General features: G+C 41.3%; 1 protein-coding gene across 6 annotated transcripts; it reads left to right on the forward strand.

Annotated features, from left to right (window-relative positions):
- Positions 1 to 26,859, forward strand: LOC106583094 (thyroid hormone receptor-associated protein 3). Of its 6 annotated transcripts, none has more exons than XM_014166948.2 (11): positions 1 to 388; positions 6,432 to 6,571; positions 14,421 to 15,347; positions 16,109 to 16,849; positions 17,227 to 17,399; positions 17,958 to 18,069; positions 18,695 to 18,779; positions 22,742 to 22,923; positions 23,297 to 23,519; positions 23,809 to 23,962; positions 24,172 to 24,341. In XM_014166948.2, exons 2-11 carry the CDS (start codon positions 6,462 to 6,464, stop codon positions 24,174 to 24,176), a joined length of 2,712 nt encoding a protein of 903 aa, XP_014022423.2. In that variant the 5' UTR covers positions 1 to 388; positions 6,432 to 6,461; the 3' UTR covers positions 24,177 to 24,341. The 6 variants fall into 6 exon arrangements, with proteins under 6 accessions (XP_014022423.2, XP_014022380.2, XP_014022389.2 ...); XM_014166905.2 differs by having other exon boundaries at positions 2 to 388; positions 23,809 to 23,958; positions 24,172 to 26,859; XM_014166914.2 differs by having other exon boundaries at positions 2 to 388; positions 14,427 to 15,347; positions 23,809 to 23,958; positions 24,172 to 26,859.

The raw sequence follows: 26,859 nt of genomic DNA on the forward strand, positions 1-26,859 counted from the left end.
CTCTACTGTAGCCAGTACTATAGCTTCATATTGTATGCGTCCTCCGATAATTTCTCCACTTTGAATTCATTCCTCGTGAGCGCACAGCGCAGTGTCTCATCACAACTGCTCTAGCTATTTAATGTGACATGAATACGAAACGGATCTGATGAAAGGCTCGTTGAACGAGCTGATAAACGTCATTCCCGCACATTTCTTCGGTCTATACGATGCTTGACACACAGTAGCCAAAGTTAGCTCAACTGGCCTGTTTATTCGGATTGCAACCTATCATTCAAAATTATTTGGTTGACAGTGTGACAGCAACGGATCCTCCGCCTGCTGTCACCCAAGAAGCTATACGACCGTACCCGTCAGAGGAGCGTGAAAAAAAACAGAAACGTCGGAGGTAAGCTATAGCCTGTCTGTCCTTGCTCTAGTATGTCCTTGTATCCCCACCAGCTACTATATATGGTATAATGTATCACATGTGAGGTTATTCTCATGGCATGATACAGTGTAGTTACTATTACATAGACTAACGTCTCGGTAGCAATGTTATGTTTGCATTTCTCTGGGATTTCTTTGACACCATCTCTCAAGCTACAGAAAGTCGACAGCTCGATGTCACTTTAAATGCATTCCTTGTTGTCGATTGATTGATCAGCAATGCTAGAGCTTCAGTTCAGTCAGCCAGTGAGCTATCCAGCTTTCTTCATAAATGCATCAGTTACATAGTGCAAACCCCATTCATTGTTCACCCCCCCCCCCCAATTATAATTTCAAATGATTTATGAGCAAAAAATGGGACAGGGTTGATTGTGCCACCCTTTACATAAATAATCACTACATCATATCCTGTTGCAGTGTGCCATGGATCCTGGCTTATTGTTCTTGTAGTGCAAATAATATCTGTTGAAATGTACACAGATAAGAAAGGCGTAACCACTTTCCCACTGGTATCCTGACACAGGTCCCTATATCAAAGAAGCTGTACTGTACTGTCACTTTTGTTTATTTACTAAGAATAACTTTTCTATTTGCTGTTCATGGGGATCGTTGTAAAGCAATGGGATTTACAGTAATCGGCCTTGTGGTCTTTCACAGTATGTATGCTCTGTTGTTGACTAGCCTACAGTTGATGCTGTGAATTCTGTATGGTGTGCATTTGAGGATACTCCTGTAACTGGCACTCCAGTGTCAGGGTGTTGTATCGACAGGGTGTTGTATCCACAGGGTGTTGTATCCACAGGGTGTTGTATCTACAGGGTGTTGTATCTACAGGGTGTTGAATCTACAGGGTGTTGAATCTACAGGGTGTTGAATCTACAGGGTGTTGTATCGACAGGGTGTTGTATCGACAGGGTGTTGTATCGACAGGGTGTTGTATCTACAGGGTGTTGAATCTAGAGGGTGTTGTATCTACAGGGTGTTGTCTCTTCACAGGATTCACAATTTACGTGACATTTCTTTTCAGACAGTCCAAAATGTTCACAGGAGAAGTCGACAATTTGATATGGAGTTTTTGACACTGCCAACTCTGGGGTAACGTCACTTGTGTGTGAATGTAACGACTTTGGCCCCGGTAGAATGGCTACCACTGAAAGTTGACCAAATACGCCGGATATCTACAGCTTTAGCCTACATTTGAATGCAAATGTCTGTCAATAGGCAAGACCTAACATATACATCATCTAACCACGTTGCTGAAATAAGGGATGATAGTTTGCCATTTGCCATGCTGTTCACAACGGACCAAAATAGAGAGGACCTTTCGCTGTTGAGTTCCATCTTGATAGCAGCAAGTTAAGACGCACATCCTCACGATTTGAGGATGCCTCAGTCATTTTCTACTATGTATTTTCAGGACAACAGTTGTGTAAATCAAAAGCTCACATAGCTACATATTAACTTTTCACCTATTTACAGCAGACCAAGAAATAAACTTACTGATTATAGTGCTGACTGAGGAGGTTTTTAAGAAGTCACAAGTAGCAACAAAGAGTGATTATATGTATCGCACATGGATCCTACTCCATTGGTGGGAGTGGATGTGAACTCGCTGTTGCGGTTGCACCCAACAGACACTCTGTCTCACGTAGACAGACACTGAACTTTTAGTGAGAACACACTGCTATGGGGCCCTGTATTTTCTCACTCTGAGAAAATAAAGCACATTACTTTTCTCAGCCTTTCAGTTATTGAGCGAGTTTTTGTTGTTGTATGGTTTTAGTGATTATTGTTGCGTTGTCCAATTCAACGTTGGTTTGTCAGCTTTGGTCAGTGTTGAGTTTGCTGCAGAAAATCACAATGACGCAGTCATGGTTGAATTAATTCTTATCTGAGAGTGCCATTTATTAATAGGCCTAAATCAAGTTACAATGGGCTTATTTGGTAATAAGGCAACTTTAAGAAACATAATAATTATCCATGGAACCGTATGGAAGGAAGCGACACAGTGTATCTGGACTCCAGCGGCAGAGTCCGCTTGGCAATCCATGAACTGCCTCTATAAAGCCACGTCTTGAGGGAAAACTCTGACACCCTAACAATGATGCCCACATTTCTGGTCCATTTTGGTAACCAAAGACAACATCAGTGACAGTTGCTGTGGCGCGTGTTTTCTCAGTGGTCCATATAGATGCCAAATGTGATTCCAGCTGCTTCTGAGGCATCCAGGTCTTAATGATAGTGTAGTTGATTGAGCGAAGTGTGTCTGTTTATACTCTTGCTGCTGTATCGAGTTGCCCAACCATTGTTCGCAAACAACTTTTGCCCTTAAATAAACAGGTGACCGGGTTTGAGCAGCTGTCACTCTGCACCAGGGGCCCTGTGGGTGTGTTTGTGTGTGTCTGTCAGTGGAGGGTACATAATTAGTGTAGATGCTTGTCATAGCCTTTTGGATGTTTAAATCCTAGTGAATAGGCTGGGGAGCACACTCTGTTAGGAAGAGACAGGCAGCTGCCTCTGGTTATCAGTTGGAAGTGGGTCACTGTTCTCTGACTGAAATGGACCCACGATTCGTCACACTTTACAGACACTTATTACTTATTAAGTTACAGTTAACTACAACTGGAATGGGCTACACATATCCTTGCCGTTTTACCAGTAGGATAAACCAGTCACACACAGTTCAGGGGAGCATCTATTTAAGTTAAAGATGATGATACATGATACACTAGTTACCTAGTGAATGCCCAGTTTGCCCAGTTTTGGCCCCTGCAATGCGCTATACGGTTTTACCAGTAAGATAAACCAGTTACACAAAATTAAGTGAAGGAAGTGATTATACTCTAGTTACCTAGTGGATGAATGCAAAAGTTATGGCCCTCATCCTGTTTAGTTTCATTTGACAGTTATTTGAGAGCTTTCAGAAAGGTTTATTCTCAGCCGTATGAAACCAGTCCCGAGAAAAACAGATGTTTTTCTTGTTTGTTTAATGAGTTTTAAACATATTCTTGGTATTACAGTATATGCAGTTATACAGCTACCGAGCTATAGTCTACAGCTATTAAATCAACTGTGTATGACTAGGTGATAAAGGTCTTCTGCAGAGAGTACTTGGCAAAATGTCTAATTTCATAATATGCCATACCATCTGTTGACCAGGGTTTAGTTTCCCTTTATTTTTCCAAATGTGGATACGGGAGCACGCTCTGAATGCCAGTCATGAAATGTGCCCGGTAAGCAAAAAAGTATATTCCAGTGCCTTCAGGAAATTAGCCCTGGAAGCCAAAAATAACAAGCGCAGTCTGCAATGAAGAAAAGCGAGGGAAGGAGCACCATAGAGGAGTAGCAGGAGGAGGGATCCATTTCAATACTCACTAAAATAGTAGCAGGGATATACTCTGCGACTAACATGTGCTGCTTGATGCCGGTGCACCGTTTTTGAAGTCCTCCCAATGTTTAGTCTGCAATTTCCTCTTCACGGCATCCCCCCTCAGATGCTTTTCAAAATGAAAAATAAATGTTTTGATCCCTGCTCACTTAGACCGAAGATCATATGCCATGGAGAGTGTCCATAGACTGAATAACCTCATCTGCTGTATCATATGAATCATTCTCAGAATATAGCCAGAATCCCCTTAAGGAATCGTATTTACCCTCCACAGGGGTAAGGAACATGTCAGGCACTGATTGTGCTATTCAAGAATGGACATTTTCCGGCCACTGATTGGCAGTCGCATTAGGCCCAATAATCAGATCATCTTCTCAACTCTCACGAGCCAATCCACTTGCTGGTCTGGCACCATATGACTGTTATCCTTTCAATTCGTTTATTTCTAAGAGTGTTTTTCACACATCGTTGACATTCAAGCCGAGCCAGAGTGACCTCTTCTTTATTGGCAGCCCAGCTGTTCAGTCTGTGAATCTTATAAAGCTCTCCAGTAATGTCTTGTAACTTTGTATAATCAAATCAAGGTTTATTGGTCGCGTACACATATTTGCAGATGTTATCGCAGGTGCAGCTCCAACAGTGCAGTAATAATACCTAGCAATATGAAACTATACGCACATATATACACTGCAGTTAGGATGACCAAAAAATATTATCTTGGGAGGTAATGTGGTCTGCAACGACAACAAAAATACTGCAAAGTTGTCTAGGAGCTAGAAACAGGGCGACCGTGTCTGTCGGCGCCATCTTGTCCTGTCCTGTTTAATGATGATATAGCAACGCCCCTGGCCTGTAAATGTTGGCTGTCATTTTCTATTACATTCCATTTAGTGCTGAGACTGATTTGTATGTTATAAACGTGTTATAAACATCAGTCGTGTATGTTATTATTTCTTCATTGGTCCATCGTGTCCATAAAGCCTTCGATGTCACTCCTCATATTCCTTCTCTCTTTTTCTTTTCCACCTTTGCACGTAAAGTGGTTCTAAAATCATCTACACGTGAACCAAACAGGGTTGTAATACTATTAAATATTGGAATGATTAATGAGTTTTCAGTATGACTGTGCCGGCTAGATAACATAGAATGCTGTCTAACAATGACATTGATGGGTGTTTGGTAAGTAGTGAAACAACCCCTACTCTTTCCTCTTTTATCTTTGCTGAAAGCTGCCATTAGTCTATTTTTGAACAGCTGGCTATAAGGATTTCTCTCTTGAGAGAACAAACATTCCCATCCACCATTCTTAGACTAGCACAATAATTAGGGACAATGTGACAGACTAGTGGAATGTAAGGTGATTGTTCCATTTGTTACTGGATATATAACGTGTGTATAGAGGCTCGAGCCTAGAATGCATCTATCCCATTATAGTGAAGTCTAGACTCAAGCAGACTTAGTGTCACATCCTGACCCTTGTAAGAGGTCATTTTCTAAAGTAGATGGGTCAGGGCGTGACAGGGGGTGTTTGGTTGGTTTTCTTGTTTTCTATTTCTAGGTTTTGTGTTCTAAGTTTTCTATTTCTATGTTGTTGTTTTTTGGGGTTGATCTCCAATTGGAGGCAGCTGGTCCTCGTTGCCTCTGATTGGAGATCATATATAAGTAGGGGGTTTTTCTTCCTGGGTTTTGTGGGTGATTATATTTTGAGTAGTGTTTGTTTCTCTCTGCGTCACGGTTTGTTGTTTTGTCAATTTAGTTATTTATGTATTGCAAAGTTTCACAGATTTAATAAAATGTGGAACTACAACCACGCTGCACTTTGGTCTGCTCCTTTAGACAGCCGTGACGCTTAGTGTAAGGTTCCTCATCTTTTCTTGGGACCAATAAAAGTCAGAAGTTCAGTCCCATCACTGGAATGAAACTGATTCCTTAATGCAAATGACTGACTACATGAAACTGGTTATGTTACTTGCACCTGCAGTATCCACACTGTTCTCCAACAGTTTTTTTGGCAGCAGTAGTTAGTGTACGGTAGTAGCTTTTATGCACCTCTTTTAAAGCTGCTTCACTGCACATTTTTTGCACAGAAGCTTTTCTGAAGTATGGCATCTCTTGAATGCTTTATATCTCTTGGAGGGATTGTTGTCATGGTTTTCTCGAGTCACAGCTCTTTATCTTAATCCCTCTGTTTCTGCAGTGACTGTAGATAATCATTCAGCGGCCTAGTCGTCTGGTTGTAGTTTGCCACCTGACACTTCGGTCACATGATTTACAGATTCGGCCACTTGTACTATTTGACAGTCACTTTGCTCTACATCTTCAAATATGTGAAGAATCCTTTATCTTGTTAAGTTGTATTACATTGTGGGTATCTCCTATGTAGTAGGTCTCTTTGAAGAATATCAGTTTTTGTACGCAATGGTTTCAGATGACAAAAATGTTATAATAGTCAATCATTGTTATTAATCCTATGACCAGCACTTTAGCTGATTCAAATTTTCCTTGTTCTACTTATTCAATGTTGCCTATGTGGGCCTATGGAACATGTGGGTGAAATGTTGAAATTGAATAGATGCTCATGATCACTCATGACTCCCCTCTGTTTGTCTGACAGGCTGTCGTTTCAACGAGGTTGCCTGCAGTGATGTCCAAGGCAACGAAGTCAGCGTCCAAGTCTCGGTCCCACTCTGGGTCGTGGTCCAGATCTCGCTCCAGAAGCAGCTCACGATCCAGATCTAGGAAACATCGCTACAGGTGGCTAACAATGTAACTTACTGTAACTTAGCTAACTTACTTACTTACATATTACGGACCACCTCAAACGAGGACATTGTTAGGAAGTCATATTATTTTGTCTATAAATTGTCTATAAACAGGTTAAGAGGGATGAACCAACATATTCCACCTTATAAGGACTTATGAAGTATTTTTTTTCTGTAAAAGGTCATTACATGGGTAGAGAGCCTGAAGAAGATTTTGAAACAGAAACAAGAGGGGAGGTAACACTTTTTCTGAGAAAGATTTTTTTCCATCTTTCTGTGTATATGGAAAACAAATCGAAATGAGATAAGACTTGCTGACCGCGTCTTGACAGATATGCTACACATAGACTGTAAGAAATGCTTTTGACCCAACAAAGGTTTTTGCTATGTAGATTAGTCAAAGGTTTTAAATGCTCCTGATTGGTTGCTGACCTCTAACAGTTATGTGTGGACTATGCATGCTATGTTTGGGCCTCAATGCATGACATGTTTCATTTGTCATCACCAACATGTGAAGTTCATAGGAGCATGTCAAATGAAAGCTCAGTCATAAATGTGTTACAAAGTATCTATAACCGTATGTCATGCTTTATAGAGGGTCATACATGTGACATAACTATGTGACATAATCACCAATGTCAAATGTGACATAACCAACTATGTCCAATGTGATATAACCATGTGCTTTATAAAGGGTGACATGTTGGGTCGAAGGATTGGATTACGCTCTAAAGTAAAGTAATGTTAGTCACATTACACCTAATCTCATTCGCAGACCCTTCAACCCAAATGTGTGGAAGTTCTGGAGGACCAACACATCAAACTTGGCTTTTATTAGTTATGGTTAGATTTAAATTGAAATTTTAAGAAGATACATTGTGGAAGTGGTCAGGGTTTAGCAATAATCCTTTTTTTTTTTACTGTGTTAGCTAGTGACAATGACAAATACTTTATTCAGTAAGGTCACTCCTTTAGAATTATATTGGCACTCCCACTAAGGCCAACTTTGAATGGTTGATATCCCAGGCTTATATGTGCTGTGTGTGCAGTAGCTTGGTGGTGATGCTACACCAAGAAACACTTACCTTGATGAAAGCCCCCAACCTAAATAAATTGAAAGTGTCTTTCTTCTGCAACCAACTTACATGTTCCTCAGTGCACAAACACACACACACAACAAAAACGAGCCATACCGTGCGGTGTTGCGTCCATCAGGTCTTTGACACATTCACCCACTCCCCCACTGAAAGATCAGCCACAAAATGTTGGCACCATTGTAACAGGTTGTAATCAAGCCCTGGTCTCCAGCATGGGAACAGTAGAGTAATACCTGGTGCGGTAGTCACAGGTTGGACTACTCCAAATCATCTTGGCTTTGACACACACAAAAGCTTTGCAGGTCCATCAACCCATTTAAATACCTCACACCCTACAGTAACCTGTGGATCATGAGATAACCTTCATAAATCAGCAGAATGTTAATAACCTATTTATTGACACTTTATGTAGTGTCCTGTAATACTTCATTTGAAGTGAGACATCTTCGGTCATTCTTGACACATACATAAATATTCTATATCACATGGTTCTTTACTTAATTTAAAGTCAGAAACATTTTGAAATGTATAACACATGCATAAATGTCTTATATCATATGACACTGTACTTACTATAAAGTCAGACACCTTTGGTCATTCCTAACACATACACTACTGGTCAAAAGTTTTAGAACAACTTACTCATTCAAGGGTTTTTCTTAATTTTTTACTATTTTCTACATTGTAGGATAATAGTGAAGAGATCAAAACTATGAAATAACACATATGGAATCATGTACTAACCAAAAAAGGGTTTAACAAATCAAAATATATTTTATATTTCAGATTCTTCAAATAGCCTTGACGACAGCTTTGCACACGCTTGGTATTCTCTCAACCAGCTTCAAGACTGTTGCAAAAGCATTCCTCATGAAACTGGTTGAGAGATTGCCATGAGTGTGCAAAGCTGTCATCAAGGCAAAGAGTGGCTAAATTGAAGAATCTCAAATATAAAATATATTTTGATTTGTTTAACACTTTTTTGGTTACTACATGATTGTCACGTCCTGACCTTAGAAAGCTGTTATTTTCTATGGTAGAGTAGGTCAGGGCGTGACAGGGGGGTTTTCTAGTTTAGTTTTGTTTGGGATGATCTCCAATTAGAGGCAGCTGGTCCTCGTTGTCTCTAATTGGAGATCATACTTAAGTAGGGTTTTTTTCCACCTGGTTTTGTGGGAGATTGTTTCTGAGTTAGTGTATGTTTCTACTCTGCGTCACGGTTTGTTGTTTTTGTTCGTTCAGTTTTTTTGTGTATGTATTGCAAAGTTTCACAGTGAAAATAATATGTGGAATGACACACATGCTGCACTTTGGTCCGCTCCTTTCTACAACAGCTGTGACAATGATGCTATTTCATAGTTTTGATGTCTTCACTATTATTCTACAACGTAGAAAATAGTAAAAGATAAAGAAAAACCCTTGAATGAGTAGGTGTGTCCAAACGTTTGACTGGCACTGTATATACGATGTCATTTCATCGGGCTCTGAATAATACGGAGTGTTGCTGGCCTTTTACTCCACCCATTCCATTGGCGGTCACAATGCAAATCACTGTATATGGAATACATAATCATCACATGTGCAATTAAATGAGCGCTGAATTAAAGGGCAACTACACGAAAAAAATCGAAGTTTCTTATATTTCTCACAGACCTCAAAACTCATCCCCTGATTTGGTTTGAGCATTGTTGTGGACACAGAAAATCAAATGTTGTTGTTTTTCTGTTAAAAATGTGTGAAAAACTAAGGTAAAACCTGAAGATATTGGGAAAATCCGAAACCTGGAAAGACTAAACTGAGAAAATGTAATTCGGCAAAAAAATCAAACTGATTTTAAAAGGCCACACCAATATTTTTTTTGCTGTGACTGACTGCATTTTGTTAAGAAGTTGGGCCATCCTAGAAATGTTTTAGAAAAATGTAATATATAACATTTTGCAGATGATTCTAATGAAAATGATAGTCATGCGTGAATACATTTTTATGTATGGCTGGCCCCGGGAATCAAAACCACTATCCTGGCATTGCAGTGCTCTACCGAGATGCTTGACAGGTTATAAATGCTTTGTGAAGCCTCAATTTAATATGATATATACGACCTTTATTAAGCTGTGCTTATGCCACCTTTTATAAAGCACAGGTTTATGTCATATTTGACATAGTGGGTTATGTCACATTTGACATTGGTGGTTATGTCACACAGTTATGCCACATTTATGAACCCTTTATAAAGCATGACATATAGTTATAGATCGGCAGGTAGCCTAGTGGTTAGAGCGTTGGGCCAGTAACCGAAAAGTTGCTGGATCGAATCCCCGAGCTGGCAAGGTACAAATCTGTTGTTCTGCCCCTGAGCAAGGCAGTTAACCCACTGTTCCCCGGGCGATGACAACATGGATGTCGATTATGGTAGCCCCCCACACCTCTCTGATTCAGAGAGACACATTTCAATTGAAAGCATTCAGTTGTGCAACTGACTATGTACCCCCCTTTCCCTTAGATGATTTGTTACACATTTATGTAGTGTTTATGAAGGCTTTAGGAAGCCTTTATAAGCTGCATGTCATTTAAAGATGGAATAAGCAAAGGCTTTGATTTATTCTTATATAAAATCACAATAATGTTGAATTAAAGACCCCTGCCAAATTATATCAACACTTAACATTTTTTCTGCCTTCTGTAAGTTTAACAAACATTGCCTTGTGCCTTGAAATTCTGTTACCAAAATCCCACATATCTTTAAGATATTTTCTCATTTCTGACCCTCATGAGGAGAGAGGATAATGAAAGTTACCAAAAGTAAAGGTAGACCTATCAATTAGTTATAGTGTTTTTACTAATATACATTTTGTTTATGAATTATTAAGTGAATATAAATCGGTAACACAATTTCATAAAGATCTGTAACGGGATTTCTGCTATTTAATAGGCTAAAATGGGAAATCTTAGTACTCACAAACCACAAGTGGGTCACCTGCTACTGTCCTCCCTTCCACTGGAATATGGTTATGTTCAGCTGATAACGGTTTCCTTTCTATTTCTGTCGTCTGGTGGTCAAAGCAAGAGTGTGAAGAGTCGGACAATCCTCCCTCTCTCCTTCTCTACCTCCAATTAATGTCACCTCTCACGGCTCTTACTGACACTTACCCATGAGCCCCCTCTCTTTCCATTTACTGTAACCAGCAGCATCCTCATCCACTGAGCACAGACCGATACCGGACGTCCATGGACGTTGAAAGTTAGTTGACATTTGGTCAGTCCGCCCTAGCCTTGATTTCAACGTCTACAAACGTCAGGACCGGCCTTCATTTGGCCCAGATCGGACCAAATCTGAACCAGTCATAGATATCTATGTTTCAAAAATTTTGAAAGCACAGTACATTACAGTACGTAGAGCACAGTACAGTAAAGTAAAGAAAAGCAGTGTATAGTTCTGTACTCTAGAATAGAGTGGAGTTGAGTTCAGTACATTACACAGTAGACCACACTAGAGTTGAGTACACTGTACTGAACTGTACAGTTCTGAATACTGTACGGAACTGAATTCTACTCTACTGTACTGAATTCTACTGTACTGTGCTGAATTCTATTCTACTTTAATATACTCTACTGTACTGAACTCTATTGTACTTCACTGAATCCTACTCTATTGTGCTGTGCTCTACTATACTCTACTGAGCTCTACTGTGCTGTACTGTACTCCACTGTACTCTGCTGAGCTCTACTGTGCTGTACTGTACTATGCTCTACTGTGCTGTACTTTGATGTCCAAACTTGTGAAACATAGACATCTATGATTCGTTCAGATTTGGTCCGGTCCGGACCAACCAAACAGGGTCTTGTTTGGTGGCTGAGCTCATTAAAATAATAGCCAGTGTGTAAAATAATACCCAAATATGCAAAGGAGGATACTGCATATTTCTACCTTTGTGTACCTATTTAGAATACACCACCATGAAGAGAAGGACATTCATATCCAGATCAGAGACCCATGATGCAATTCCTTTAACGCAATTCTGTTAATGAGTGTAAATCCACTTCACTTACTGTAGTTCAATAACCAAAATAGATTTTTTCAAAGTCAAGGTGTCATGTCATAGCTGACACGCCATTCTTTCTGCAGATGTCCATGGCGTAATATTTGAGTGTGCTTAGAAGGGGTTGCAGTGGTGCTAAAGCATACATCTTTTGATTTCCTGCCTCAAAACCCATGCACTTCCTGTGTTTTATGGTGAGTTGGCGCTCATATTAACTGCAGAGCGACAACAGCTTTCTATTGGTTACGGGCCTTACCCAGGGTCTGGTGCACTTTATACAAAGGAAATGAATGTGTGTGGGAAAGAGCTCTGGTGCTGTGATGGCATACTTGCCTCAGTGAGACTTGGTACTTGGTTATTGTAATGAGCTCTCCCACTACTACACAGACCTTTGACTTGCACCAGAAACATTTCAGAATTATTTGCATCACCCGCACCTCTCTGATTCAGAGGGGTTGGGTTAAATGCGGAAGACACATTTCAGTTGAATGCATTCAGTACAACTGACTAGGTATCCCCTTTCCCTTACTACGATATTGCCATTCCTTAGTAGGCTACATGTTCAACATCTACCTGGTGCTTTTACTATGTTGCTTAGTAGGCCTAAATGGAAATTCCTTGGCAGGGGTGTGGGTTATCTGTCAGTCGGCTGCAATGTTGTTAATTTGCAAGGGAAACTGTGGTTTGAGTGTGACGCCACCGGCCACTCTTGCTGCTGGCAGAATTGTTTGGTGTCTATTAAAATGGAGTGCATGGCAGCTCTTTTCCGTGGAGTGGCACTGCATGGCATGGCACTATTAAGCCATGGTCTTGAGTTCTGTGAGTTCAGAAAAGAGATGGCTTGAACCTAAAAGTCAATGCTGGACCTGGATTGGCCTATCACTGTTTACAGTGTGTGAAATGTAACCCTCTCGCAATACAAGACGGCACACATGCACAAACATGACTTATTTTAGATGTAAGCATTCCATGAAATGTTCCTTCATCAAAAGTACTCCATGTAGTCACAAATCTTTAGCATTTACATTTTAGTCATTTAGCAGACGCTCTTATCCAGAGCGACTTACAGTAGTGAATGCATACATTTCATTTCATGCATTTTTTTTGTACTGGCCCCCCATGGGAATCAAACCCACAACCCTGGCGTTGCACACACCATGCTCTACCAACTGAGCCACAGGGAAGCATTTGAAGTGAAATGTAAATCCAATGCAAAGATAGCCTACATTGTTTGGTTTGAAAATGCTGTACATGCTGTATTATGTAATATTAGACCATTTCATTCATAAAACTGTGATTTTAGCTGTCCTAAATCCCTGTATATAGTTGCTGACTGACTGAATTGCTCCTTTTAGCCTAGGTTTCTGGGCAGGCTGGCCAGCCAGGGTAATTGGCAAGCCTAGCCCCCTCCTTTTGCTTTGAAGGATTAGAGTAGACATTTTTCCCATATGGCCCATGTGACCGCCTCTTTCCACTAGTGCTCAGCATAAGAGATGCAGATTGTCTTGCTCTCAATGTGAGTGTGCAATGCTGCTCGGTGCACTACTTTCTCTGCTCACTCTTTATTCCAATGAAAAAACACACGGGGTGAGTAGTACCACAGGGCTTTGTTATTTACTTCAAAAGTTTCCAGATGGGTCTTATTTAGAAGTACTAGATTGTTCTGTCAATGGTGGTTTTCTGTTTCGATTTTGTGTGCTTTTAGTCTAAGTGATGTCATTTTAGGTATTTTTCTCTAATGCTGACTGTAGTTTGGATTTCTCATTGTTATTTGTGAAAGTTATCCATCTTTGCCTGCACAGGGGTATTGACTGCAGTGCAAAGCTGCTGAGCAGTTTGAGATTTTAATGACTTTTAACTCATATGTTATTATTATTCTGATTATTTTCCAGGCAATTTATTGTTGGACCGTGTTGATATATGAGACGTTTCAGAGATGTATCCTCTTTAAAATGAGATTGTTTTCTTTACTGTAGCTAAGATGGACCATATGTGTCAACAAAATCTTAATACTTACAGAGGCGATAGATTGTTTAGAAACTGGGGAAACTTGTCTAGTGGCACTGAAGGCTACCTCTGTTATGCTTTAGTGTCCATGGTGCTATGGAGCCACCATGTGGACTGGGTAAACCTCACAGCCATGTCTCTAGACGAATCGAGAAGTCTGTTTTTCTCCATTGCTCCATTGTGCACCCATGTATTTCCACTTCCCAGCAGTTAAATGTTAAGATGTGGTTTGCTACCTCTGTTAATATATTTGTCAGATGCACACATACGCATCACAGTGTGCCATGTCATTACCTGTACATGGGATTATGATATACTTTACAAAAACACAACTGCTAAGTACATGAGTATCTGTCACTTTTTAAATTTTTTCCTGTAACCAGAAATCATTTGAATTTAAGCTGTAGACCCATCACATTTCTCATGGGAATGTGAACTTGAAAACAAAATGTGTTGGCCTAATTGTTTCAAAGGTTTTGGAAGGAGGACAGCATCACTTTCATAAGCAACACAAACAAATTAATTGCTCATAATATAAGGTTGTTTATAGTCTTGAGAAAAACAGCATTGCACACCTTTTTCCTCAAAGCACTTTTTTCTAATGAGTTTTATACAATGGAAATGTGTAATCAGTCATCTTTTCTTTGTCTTCCCTCCCTTTCATCTCTCTCTCCCTTCTCTCTTTCTCCCACCTTCAAAGCTCTAGGTCCCGCACTCGCTCGCGCTCCAGATCTCATTCTCCATCCCACAATAACCGAGAGCGGAACTACCCAAGGGAGTACCAGAATAATAATCGCGAGTTCCGGGGCTACCACCGAGGCTTCCGGAGGCCCTACTACTTCAGAGGCCGAGGGCGTGGCTACTTCCCACGGGGGCGCTTCCAGAGGGGTGGGGGAGGTGGCTACAACAACAACTACCGCCCCAATAACTGGCAGAACTACAGGCAGCACCCCCAACAGCAGCAGCAACAACAGCAGCAGCAACACCCCCACAGCCCGAGACGGGGACGATCTCGTACCCCTAAAAAGCGCTCGGGTAGCCCTCGTTCCCACAGCCACTCCAAGGTCTCGGACCGCTCTTCCTCGCCCCGATCCCGGCGCTCCCGCCACTCCTCTTCCTCACATTCCTCCTCTCCCACACGCAGGTTGGGCTCTGGGTTGGCCACGCAGAACTCTAAGGATGTCAAGGAGGAGCGCTCTGCCTCCAAGGAGGTCCAGAAGAAAGGAGGAGGAGGAGGAGATGGCGAGCCCGTGGAGATTACAGGGGGGTCTGCAGGGCCTGATGGGAGCGCCGATGGGGACAAGCCCAAGGCTAACTGGCAGGGCGTGACGGATCACAGCAACAGCACCAGCCCCAAGGGGTCAAGTCCTCAGGTGCGCTCAGCTGTTATCATTGGTCAGGGCGCCCCAGCTTCGACCCAGTCTAGTCCCTCTCCTAAAAGCACTAACGCTAATGGCTCCAATTCCAATGGTGCCCCCTCATGGCAGATACAGACAGTGGGCAGTTCACCTTCCACCAAAAGCCCTTCTCAGAAAAGCCCCACACCTGTGTTCTCTGGCTTTGGCTTCTTCTCTAAAGACGACAACCTGGCAGGAGATAAAGCAGCTATCTCCTCAGTGTTCAAAAGGTAATACAAATATTTTTCTCCTTTTCTCTTTGCCACTTATGAAATATCTTTAGAAATGAAAGGTTAACACACAATACCTTATTTTTCTCATTTTTTGGTGCAGGAATTTACTGCCCCAAAGTTCACATTGTAGCACACGATTATTGTCAACATTTTGGTCAAAGACCCTTTTCAAAGCTAGGAAATATCTGTCATGTTTTTTTAAACCTTTTATTTAGTGTGGTTAGTGGGTAGTTGTAACGTGCCAATTGTATGAGTCTAGGACTCTTTCTCTGAGAGTCTTTTATTTGTTATTAGAATTCATGGTTCTTTCCCAATGTGTCATGCACCACATAGAATCCACATAGAATAATTTGTCCCTGGTATTTTTCCTTGGACCTAAGCCCATAGGGAAGTGGTGGTCATCATAGCATGCTGAAACAGGAGTTTGTAAGTTGAGAAGGCATTACGGACCCTTGGGAGTTTTGAGACGTGTGTGTTTTCTTGGCCAGTCAACGCTGCACTAACCATGACAAATCCCTCATGGCTTGGGCCTTTGAAGAGGGGAGATCTTTTGCTGGCCGTCATATTCTATGTTTATAACTGTATCATCCATTACCCTAAGTCCTCCACAATCAATGGGATTTTTACCTACACCATTGACAAGCGTCCTTATTTCTTTCACATTGTTTTGTAATTAAGTTGCAGGGTACTCACCTGAACAGTTGTCCAAGATGCATTTTAACACAGTTGTTTCTCTTTCTCTCTTCGCCATTGTCTAGGTTCTTGGAAGAGCACAATCATAAGAAAAAGCAGTCTGGTTGGGAGAATGGCAGAGAGATGGAAACCAATGATGGGGATGTGGAGCGAGAGAAAGGGAATGGCATGAAGGCCTCTGGGGGCATCTTTGACAGAGAGCCCGACAAAGGGGAGAACGAGAAGTACAAGTACAGGGAAGACTTTGACGATGAGGGGAATGTGTCGTTGAACAGCTTCTTGAAAGCCTCCCCTTTCTTTTCCTGCGATGGCGAGGAAGAGGACGAGGAGATGATACCCAAGCCCCGTCCCAAGGTGCTCCGCAAAGAGCGTGACCGGGAGGACGGCGGGTCGCCCAAGCCCAAGAGCAAGGTCACCCTCTCAGCCAGGGAGCTATTTGAGGAGCGCTTCGGCAAGTGGGAGGACCTGGCCTACTTGCAGGCGGCTGCCAAAGACGATGATCTTGATGCCATGGCGGAGGAGATTTACCGCAGCCGGAAGCAGGAGAAGGCCACAGCCATAGCTGCGGCCTTGGCCAAGAGAGAGGCCATAGCGGGCATGCTCAGAGGCTTCTCCCCGGAGAACGTCAGCAAAGACAGGAGGATGGAGAAAGCTGCCTCCAGCCCGTCCCCCATACCCGCACCACGGAGGAACTCTGACCGGGAGATGTTCATGGTTAGGGGGGAGGACTCTCCCCCAAGGGCCTCTGAGAAAAGAGGAGCGGAGTTCAGTGTCAGAATGGATTCCCTCAGAGGTGACGTGGCAAGGTAAGCAGTATGCACCATCATCAAATAGATTCACATAGAGACTCTGATGCCTTATCGCCTTGGATAGGTTTCAATCTCCATTAGCAGGAAGCCATAAATCATGAGACACACTCTTTGGCTCAGGCCTGGACCTTGGTTTATAGCCCCTTTGAGTCATAGTTCTATGAAACCATGAGCTTTATCAAAATGAATTAAGATGTGTGCTAAGACAATTGAGATAATGAAATTACCTCTCCCGATTCAATCTTTCAAGCGTTGTTTATAAAAGTCTCATGAGAAAGATCCCATTCACTTTGTTCTCTGTTTATTTTTGCCAAAAAGGGCAAAGGTGAAACATCAAATGAAATGTTTTTGTTGTTGTTTTGTCTCTTCCCCAGCTCCTCTGGTGTTATGGTTGGTGAGCGAAGGCTATCACGGGATCTTGTGCATCCTACTAAAAAGGAGCAGGAGTTTCGCTCTATCTTCCAGCACACTCAGGCCACACAGTTACAAAGGAGTCCCTCAGAGCTGTTTGCACAGCACATTGTCACCATTGTCCACTACATAAAAGGTGACTGACCTCTCTCCTCTCTGATCTTTTGCAACTGACCAGTCTCTCTGCTAGCTGTGCTTTAACACAGGTGCAAGTTAAGGTGCAATTGCGATATCAAAAGGTTTATATAGCCTATACAGTATATCAATTGATAGTTCAAACTGAAAAGGGTTGCCAAGCGCTTGTGAAATAGCTTGGCCAGTATGCCTCTCTAGCCCTGCCATGCAATGTAATCCTGTGTGGGAATGATTATGGAAAAATATTGCTGTACACTGAAAAAACAGTCGTTTTTCAGGCACAAATGTTATGTAATTTAAATAGCTTTCGAGAAATTTTCCGAAAATTGTTTTCTTTGCTATGACACATTTTCATAGTTATTATACCTTTTATGACCTTATGTGGCTAATACAATCCCATTTAAATATATATATAATCTTTAATGCAGTAGCTGAAAATATAGTTTTTATGGTCACAAGCTATGTAACTTATGAATTTAAGTAATGGGAAAGTGCATTGGCACAGAATGTACGGTCATATCTGTTGTGTAACACAAGTTCTGGTTCCTGTTGATTACAGCACAACACTTTCCATCCAACGGAATTACTCTAAATGAGCGATTTGCCGTGTACCAAAGAAGAGCTGCGCAAAAAGAAATTATGAAGCCAAGAAAGAGCCCAGAGATACACAGGTAGAGTCTCCTTCTGAGTGACCATCTCACCTTCAGTGTGCTGTGGCATCACCTCTAGTTTTATCAAAACTTGCACAGGTATTTATCTTACCTTTTGTCATTCAGTGCAGGTTCAATGGTGGTCTTGTTTGCTATGTGATATCCTGGAGTTACATCTATACATCGCTCGTAGACTATTAATGTTAGTCCTCATCTGATCATCACTGAAAATAAGATGAATTCATTTCAGTCCTCACGTGGGCAGCACAGACTTGAAACTAAGATGAATTCATTGCAGTCATTTCAGTCCTCATCTGAGCAGCACAGACTTGAAACTAAGATGAATTCATTGCAGTCATTTCAGTCCTCACCTGAGCAGCACAGACTTGAAACTAAGAGTAATTCATTGCAGTCATTTCAGTCCTCACCTGAGCAGAACACACTTGAAACTAAGAGTAATTCATTGCAGTCATTTCAGTCCTCACCTGAGCAGCACAGACTTGAAACTAAGAGTAATTCATTGCAGTCATTTCAGTCCTCATCTGAACAGCACTGACCTAAAATGTTTTAGAGTAATCCCTTCCTTGTGTTATGTTTGCAGCCTGAGCTGTGGCAAAGTTAGACCTTGTGTATTTCTCTCTTGCAGGAGAATTGATGTTTCTCCCAGTGCTTTTAAGAAACACTCTCAACTGTTTGAGGGGATGAAAAGCTCCGGGGATGGCAGTTACAAGGTGACTGAACATTTTTGAAATATGAAGTATTTTGGAAAACTGACAAAACAACAGCAAGCGAGCGAGTGAGCCAGCCATCCACCTTTAGACTGCGTTCTCCGTCTAAGCCTGTGCTTGTCTTTGAAGGGAGATGCATAACGTCTAAAAGCAAAGCAAATGCAAAACGAGGCACATTGAATTTGTTGTGTGTTATATACTCCCCCTCCACGTATGATGATTTGGTTATACTGTGGGTACAAGCCCGCATGAGACCATTGAGTCGAAAAACATGAGGGGTCAGAAATGGAAACGGCCAATTGCTCCTGTGTCCAAGCCATTCAAAGGACTCTAAACAATTGTCATAGTAAGTATTATTCTTCAACAAATAAGGGGAAATATAGTCAAAAGCAAAACCTGTTGTACTTATAGAGTGCTTATACAGTCTCTAGGCCTACTTATAACTTCGATCGTTTGATGATATCGGACTGAGACCATTCTGCGGTATGGCTAAGTTGAACTCTCTTCAAAACGGAAACATTTTAGGGGAATGAAACAGCGTGAAAGTCAATGAACTCAGCCTTCAGGAGTTTGTAACCTCATTATGTCCGGTTGTATCGCAGAGATTCAACATTGTGTTGTGCAAACCTGGGAAAGTACACTGAACAAAAATATAAACGCAACATGCAACAATTTAGAAGATTTTACTGAGTTACAGTTCATATAAGGAAATCAGTCAATTTAAATAAATGTATTAGGCCCTAATCTATGAATTTCACATGACTGGGAATACAGATATGAATCTGTTGGTCACAGATACACTATACATCTCTGGAAAAAAAGAACAAAAAAAAAGACCACTGCAAATTTATCAGTTTCTCAGGTTTTACTATTTATAGGTATGTGTTTGGGTAAAATTAACATTTTTGTTTTATTCTATAAACTACTGACAACATTTCTCTCAAATTCCAAATAAAAATATTGTAATTTAGAGCATTTATTTGCAGAAAATGACAACTGGTCAAAATAACAAAAAAGATGCCGTGTTGTCAGACCTCGAATTATGCAAAGAAAATAAGTTCATATTCACTGTTAAACAACACAATACTAATGTTTTAACTTAGGAAGAGTTCAGAAAATCATCATGGCTTGTAGGCTTCTCAAGATTTGTCATGGCCAGCCCAATCTCCAGACCTGAACCCCATTGAAACACTCTGGAATGTTGGTGACTTTATGCCACTCCTGGCACAAAAATGCAAGCAGCTCAGCTTTGTTTTATGGCTTGTGACCATCCATCTTCCTCTTGATCACTTTCCAGAGGTTTTCAATGGGGTTCAGGTCTGGAGATTGGGCTGGCCATGACTAGGGTCCATCACAAAGACAAATCTGCCCAATTCCAGCCTTGCTGAAGCACCCCCAGATCATCAGCGATCCTCCACCAAATGTCACAGTGGGTGTGAGACCTGGAGAGGCCTACAAGCCACAGTGTCTCGCACCCACTATGAAATTTGGTGGAAGATTGGTGATGATCTGGGGGTGCTTCAGCAAGGCTGGAATCGGGCAGATTTGTCTTTGTGAAGGACGCATGAATCAAGCCACGTACAATGTTGTCCTGGAAGAAAACTTGCTTCCTTCTGCTCTGACAATGTTCCCCAACTCTGAGGATTGGTTTTTCCAGCAGGACAATGCTCCATGCCACACAGCCAGGTCAATCAAGGTGTGGCTGGAGGACCACCAGATCAAGACCCTGTCATGGCCAGCCCAATATCCAGACCTGAACCCCATTGAAAACCTCTGGAATGTGATCAAGAGGAAGATGGATGGTCAAACAAAGACGAGCTGCTTGAATTTTTGCGCCAGGAGTGGCATAAAGTCACCCAACATCAATGTGAAAGACTGGTGGAGAGCATGCCAAGACACATGAAGGCTGTGATTGAAAATTAGAGATATTCCACCAAATCTAGATTTCTGAACTCTTCCTAAGTTAAAACATTAGTATTGTGTTGTTTAACAGTGAATATGAACTTATTTTCTTTGCATTATTTGAGGTCTGACAACACGGCATCTTTTTTGTTATTTTGACCAGTTGTCATTTTCTGCAAATAAATGCTCTAAATGACAATATTTTTATTTGGAATTTGAGAGAAATGTTGTCAGTAGTTTATAGAATAAAACAAAAATTTTCATTTTATCCTAAAAAACATACCTATAAATAGTAAAACCAGTGTTATCTTAATTTTTTCCAGAGCTGTATATACAAAAGTATGTGGACACCCCTTCAAATTAGTTGATTCTGCTATTTCAGCCACACCAGTTGCTGACAGGTATATAAAATCGAGCACACAGCCATACAATCAACATAGACAAACATTGACAATATAATGACCTTACTGAAGAGCTCAGTGACTTTTAACATGGCACCGTCATAGGATGCCACCTTTCCAAAAAGTCTGTTTGTCAAATTTATGCCCTGCTAGAGCTGCCCCGGTCAACTGTAAGTACTGTTATTGTGAAATGGAAACATTTATGAGCAACAACGGCTCAGCTGCAAAGTGGTAGGCCACACATGCTCACAGAATGGGACCGCCAAGTGCTGAAGCACGTTGCCCGTAAAAATTGTCTGTCCTAGGTTGCAACACTCACTCCCGAGTCCAAACTGCCTCTGTAAGCAATGTCAGCACAATAAGTGTTTGTCAGGAGCTTCATGAAATGTGTTTCCAGGGAAGACATTTTCAGCTTCCAGGAATTGTGTACAGATGCTTGCGACAGGTAGCTGTGCATTAATATGGTAAAAATGAGGTGATGGTGGCGGATGAATTGTACGACAACGGGCCTCAGGATCTCGTCAAGGTATCTCTGTGCATTCAAATTGCCATCAATAAAATGCAGTTGTGTTCTTTGTCCATAGCTTAAGCCTGCCCATACCATAACCCCACCGTCACCATGGGGCACTCTGTTCACAACGTTGACATCAGCAAACCACTCGTCCACACGACGCTATACATGCCTTCTGCCATCTGCCCGGTACAGTTGAAACCGGGATTATTCCGTGAAGAGCACAATTCTCCAACGTGCCAGTGGCCATCGAAGGTGAGCATTTGCCTACTGAAGTCGGTTACGACGCCGAATTGCAGTCAGGTTAAGTACCTGGTGAGGACAACGAGCACGCAGATGAGCATCCCTGAGATGGTTTCTGACAGTTTGTACAGAAATTCTTTGGTTGTGCAAACCAACATTTTCATCAGCTGTCCGGGTGGCTGGTCTCAGACGATCCCGCAGGTGAAGAAGTTGGATGTGGAGGTCCTGGGCTGGCATGGTTACACGTGGTCTGCGGTTGTGAGGCCGGTTGGATGTACTGCCAAATTCTCTAAAATGACGTTGTGGCTTATGGTAGAGAAATGAACATTCAACTCTCTGGCAATAGCCTGCCAATTGCACGCTCCTTCAAAACTTGAGACATTTGTGGCATTGTGTTGTGTGACATTTTAGAGTGGCCTTTTATTGTCCCCCGCACAAGCACAAGGTGCACCTGTGTAATGATCATGCTGTTTAATCAGCTTCTTGATATGCCACACCTGTCAGGTGGATGGAGTATCTCAGCAATGGAGAAATGCTCACTAACATGGATGTAAACAAATGCGTGCACAATATTTGAGAGAAATACGTTTTTTGTGCGTATACAATATTTCTGGGATATTTTATTTCAGCTCATGAAACATGGGACCAACACTTTAAATGTTGCGTTTATATTTTTGTTCAGTGTAGTTCCAGAATGGTCTGTTTTCACTTATGCCGGTCAAATGTAACTCAGCAGCCGTTAAACGGGCAGTTCCCAGAATTTGTTGGTTATTTATGGTCTTGTAACAGTTCTCCCGGCCCCTCGCATGCAGTGTGCAAACAAGACTGACTGCAGACTGACATCACTTCTCCACGCTAACCCATAGCATGTCCACATCCTTGTGTTCTTTTTCTTTTTACCTGCACAGGACGAAGGTAAAAAAATGAAGGGTGACTCAGTGGACCTTCGTCTGGATATTGAGCGCCGTAAAAAATATTCCACCCGGAAGAGTGATTATAAACAGGATGGGGGGAGAGATTCAGGAGACTCCCCAGAGGCTAGCAGGGAGAGGTCCGCTGAGAAATCCTTCAAGCACCACAAGAAGTCCAAGTATGTTCAACCAACTCACACTCTATAACAGTGGTTCTCAAACTTCTCCTCGGGGCCCCCAGCTGTTCCACTTATTTGATTTATTGCATAGCTAGCACACCTGATTCAATTTGTCAACTAATCATCAGGCCTTTGACTAGGTGAATCAGGTGAGCTAGTTCAGAACTACAAAAAAATTGGGAAAGGTCTGAGGGTCCCTGAGGAGAGTTTTTAGAACCACTGCTCTATCACAAGCATCAAAATTACTTTACTTTAGCTACATTCTATTTACAACATTTACTTTACAAGTTCTGTTCATATCTAAAACTAGCCAGGGTCTAACAACAGAAGCAATGGAGCCAAATGTCAATAACAATAAACTGACTTTTAAAAGGGGTTTTGGTCCCTCAACCTTCACCTCTTCCTCCAGGAAAAACAAGAAGAAGCAATCTCGCTCTCGCTCCTCCTCTTCCTCTTCATCTGCCGAATCTCACAGGGGAGGAGACTATCCCCACGAGGAGCCTGAACCCAAAGACGAAGGCTTTAACAAGGCCAGGCTGGGGCCTCGGGGGGACTATGGCGGCCCCATGGAGAGGGGACGAGGACGCGGAGGCTTTGTAAGTCTGCTCATGGACGTGCACTCATATTCATTTCGGAAAGTAAAGGATCTAATAAAGAATAGAATCATCAAGAGAACAAGACAAAGTACAACCACAACTAACCTGAAACAGAACATTTAAAATAGAAAAATATGTCGTGATGGCACGTTTGTTTTCTTCTTTGACTTTGCACTGGGAAAGATTTTTACCGCAAATCAAACTCAAGGATAGTTATTTTAATTTGTGCAATAATTATTGTCTTCTTGTTTTTATGATCTGGGTTCTCTGTGTCTGACTAATATTGCAGCAATTTAGAATAAGAGGAAGGGGCTGGAACAGGGAAAATTACCAGGGAAACAATTCCAACAGTAATCCCGCTAACATGGGCATACCAGTTCACCCCAAGAATGAGGACTGGGACCCAGAGTACACCCCCAAGAGCCGAAAATACTACTTGGTAGGTTTGTACCCATGCCATTATAAATTATATCTTTGTTTCCTCTTGCCTATATATAAAATTCCATCCTCAAATGAATTCATTCCTCAAGTCAAATCAGTGAATTCACCAAATTCACAACTCCTTTGAACTTGCTAACAATGGTATTACCTTCAAGCTCACTTCAAGATATTAACTCTTTCTCCCTTCCCTGTCTTTCCATTTCTCCTTCAGCATGATGACAGGGAGGGCGAGAGGAAGTGGGTGGACAACCGAGGACGTGGAGGACGGGGGAACTTCCTGCGTGGCAGCAGGGGCCGTTTCATTATCCGGAAGGCCAGCGTTGGCTTACCCAACAACCACACCGACAACAGCAGCCCCAAGTGGACACATGACAAGTTCCAGGTCAACGGGGGGAAGGAGGAGGGCGAGCCCCAGGAGGAGGACACAGAGCAGGACCACAAAGACCAGGAGAAGCCTGAAGACATGGAAAACGCTGAGCAGTGAGGGAGCTCAGGGAGAGAGAAACATTGTACCAGCACAGTGGAAATGTTCTACTGTCTCATGTCATCTGGGTCGTGTTGAAATGGATGAAAACGGACTGAAACGGGAGGAAAGGACTACCTGGACTTGTCCAATAACAAACACTGTCCAATAAGAAACTACCTGGACTTGTCCAATTAGAAAAGACCCTGCTCACAGCCTATATCCATCATAAATACATACATTAGGAATCAATCAGGACTCACTTTGACACAATATCTTTACTTAACATTATGTTATACTTTTGTCAGGGTATAGCTAACTTGTGTTGTATCTGCTTATAGTAGACACACTGTTAGACAGTGAACTGCTGTGTTGGAATAGGAAATCTACGTAACCAACCTCTGCGCTTGATAGGTTAGCGCTATGAACAGTGCATTGTGGGGTGTTATGCCTCTTAGTACAGGGCTGATGCAACATTGCATAACACTTTTAATTTTTTTTTTTTATATCTTGACGAGAGAAAGTCACATTTTTACAGAGCATGACAGGAGGATCTTTTTGTGCCTTAGACTCAATAAAATATGTCGGACACATATTTATCTAATTAAATTACATTTGAGGCCAAACAGATGAATACTATACTAGAAGATAAACATTTAATTTATTTATTATACAGTAGTGATAAATCGTACACTATTACACAGTAGATATCTTTTTAGACTAGTTTAGCCATCAACTGCAGAATATACAGTATACTGTTGACTTTAGCAAGTTTTAGGATTCAACAATGTAACCTACGGATTCAAATATGTAACCTGCGGATTCAAATACGTAACATTCAACTACGTAACATGCAACTTTGTAGCATGTTTTTGGATTCTACCAGGCTAAAGTACAGCTAGAGGCAATTGAATCCCCTTTTTAAATGACAACTGGGCCAGTATCTAATGGTCTATATGGTTTAGACCGTATGGTTTATAGTTGTCTTGCTAGTCCAGCATCTTGCAAGTGACCCCTCTGACAATGGGACCAAATTAGGTCAAAGGTTATATTCTACAGACCTGCACTGTGGAGTGAAACAAGATGCTCACAGTCCCCCAGAAGAGCAAACAGCAGTGGTGGAAAAAGTACCCAATCGTCATACCCAATCGTCATCCCTTTAAAGATAGTGACTCAAGTAAAAGTTGAAAGTCACCCAGTGAAATTCTACTTAAGTAAAAGTCTAAAAGTATTTGATTTTAAATATACTTAAGTAACAAAAGTTAATTAAAAATATATATACTTAAGTATCAAAAGTAAAAGGATAAATCATTTAAAATTCCTTATATTAATCAAACCAGACAGCACCCTTTTCTTGTTTTTTAAATTTATGGATAGCCAGGGGCACACTCCAACACTCAGACATAATTAACAAACAAAGCATGTGTTCTATGAGTCCGCCAGATCAGAGGCAGTAGGGTTGACCAGGGGCGTTCTCTTGATAAGTGCATGAATTGGACCATTTTCCTGTCCGGCTAAGCATTCAAAATGTAAAGAGTACTATTGGGTTTCAGGGAAAAGGTGTGGAGTAAAAAGTACATTATTTTCTTTAGGAATGTAGTAAAGTCAAAATTATAAAGAGTAAAGTAAAGTACAGATACCCCCAAAAAACTACTTAGGTAGTACTTTAAAGTATTTAAGTACTTTACACCACTGGGAAACAGAGACTGTAAAATAAAATGGCATACCCTATCTGCAAAGTCACAATGGGCTACCTGGACGTTTGTTATCTTGTCTAGTTTGTTGGGAATCCTGTATTGGATTGTTATATCTTGTACATTTCAAAACTGTTAACTTGGTCTTGGGTTGGGTGTGTGTACTACTTATTAATGGCTCACCATTGGAAGTCTGTGCCTCAGAAATACATTAATTTAACTTTTGATCAGGCGACACAATTTATAATTATTTGTAGCAATTAATGCTTCCTTTGTATATGAAGAAAAAATGGTGATTGATTATATCACGGCATTGATTAGATCATGGCACACTCAATGCTTTGATGTGATAGGTTTTCTTCATTGAATGGGGACTTTCCCCCTTGTGTAACGTCTATGTTAAGTTTGGATTGCTGAGTAGTATGTGTGGGGTGCAACACAGTAAACTTTGGTTGAATATAAAATAAAATAAGTTCTAAGGTATTTGAATTTGATCCAAAATGATTTGTGCTGTTCAAGACAAATATAGTTTGTTAAAAAAAATGATAGAAAAAGTAGACTGTTGCACTATTTGGATTTGTATGTCTTGCTGTGGGAGGCACTACTCTTTAATGTACATGATAAATGTTGTGGTTGACACTTTCATGTTCAATTTTATGTGGTTGGGGCAATAATTTTTTTAAATGGTTCCTGTAGACAATGTTTTTCAGATGTAAATTAAAAAGAACTTTGGTTAATTTAA

This window comes from Salmo salar, chromosome ssa02 (assembly GCF_905237065.1).
Source record: "Salmo salar chromosome ssa02, Ssal_v3.1, whole genome shotgun sequence".
Taxonomy (NCBI): Eukaryota; Metazoa; Chordata; class Actinopteri; order Salmoniformes; family Salmonidae; genus Salmo; species Salmo salar.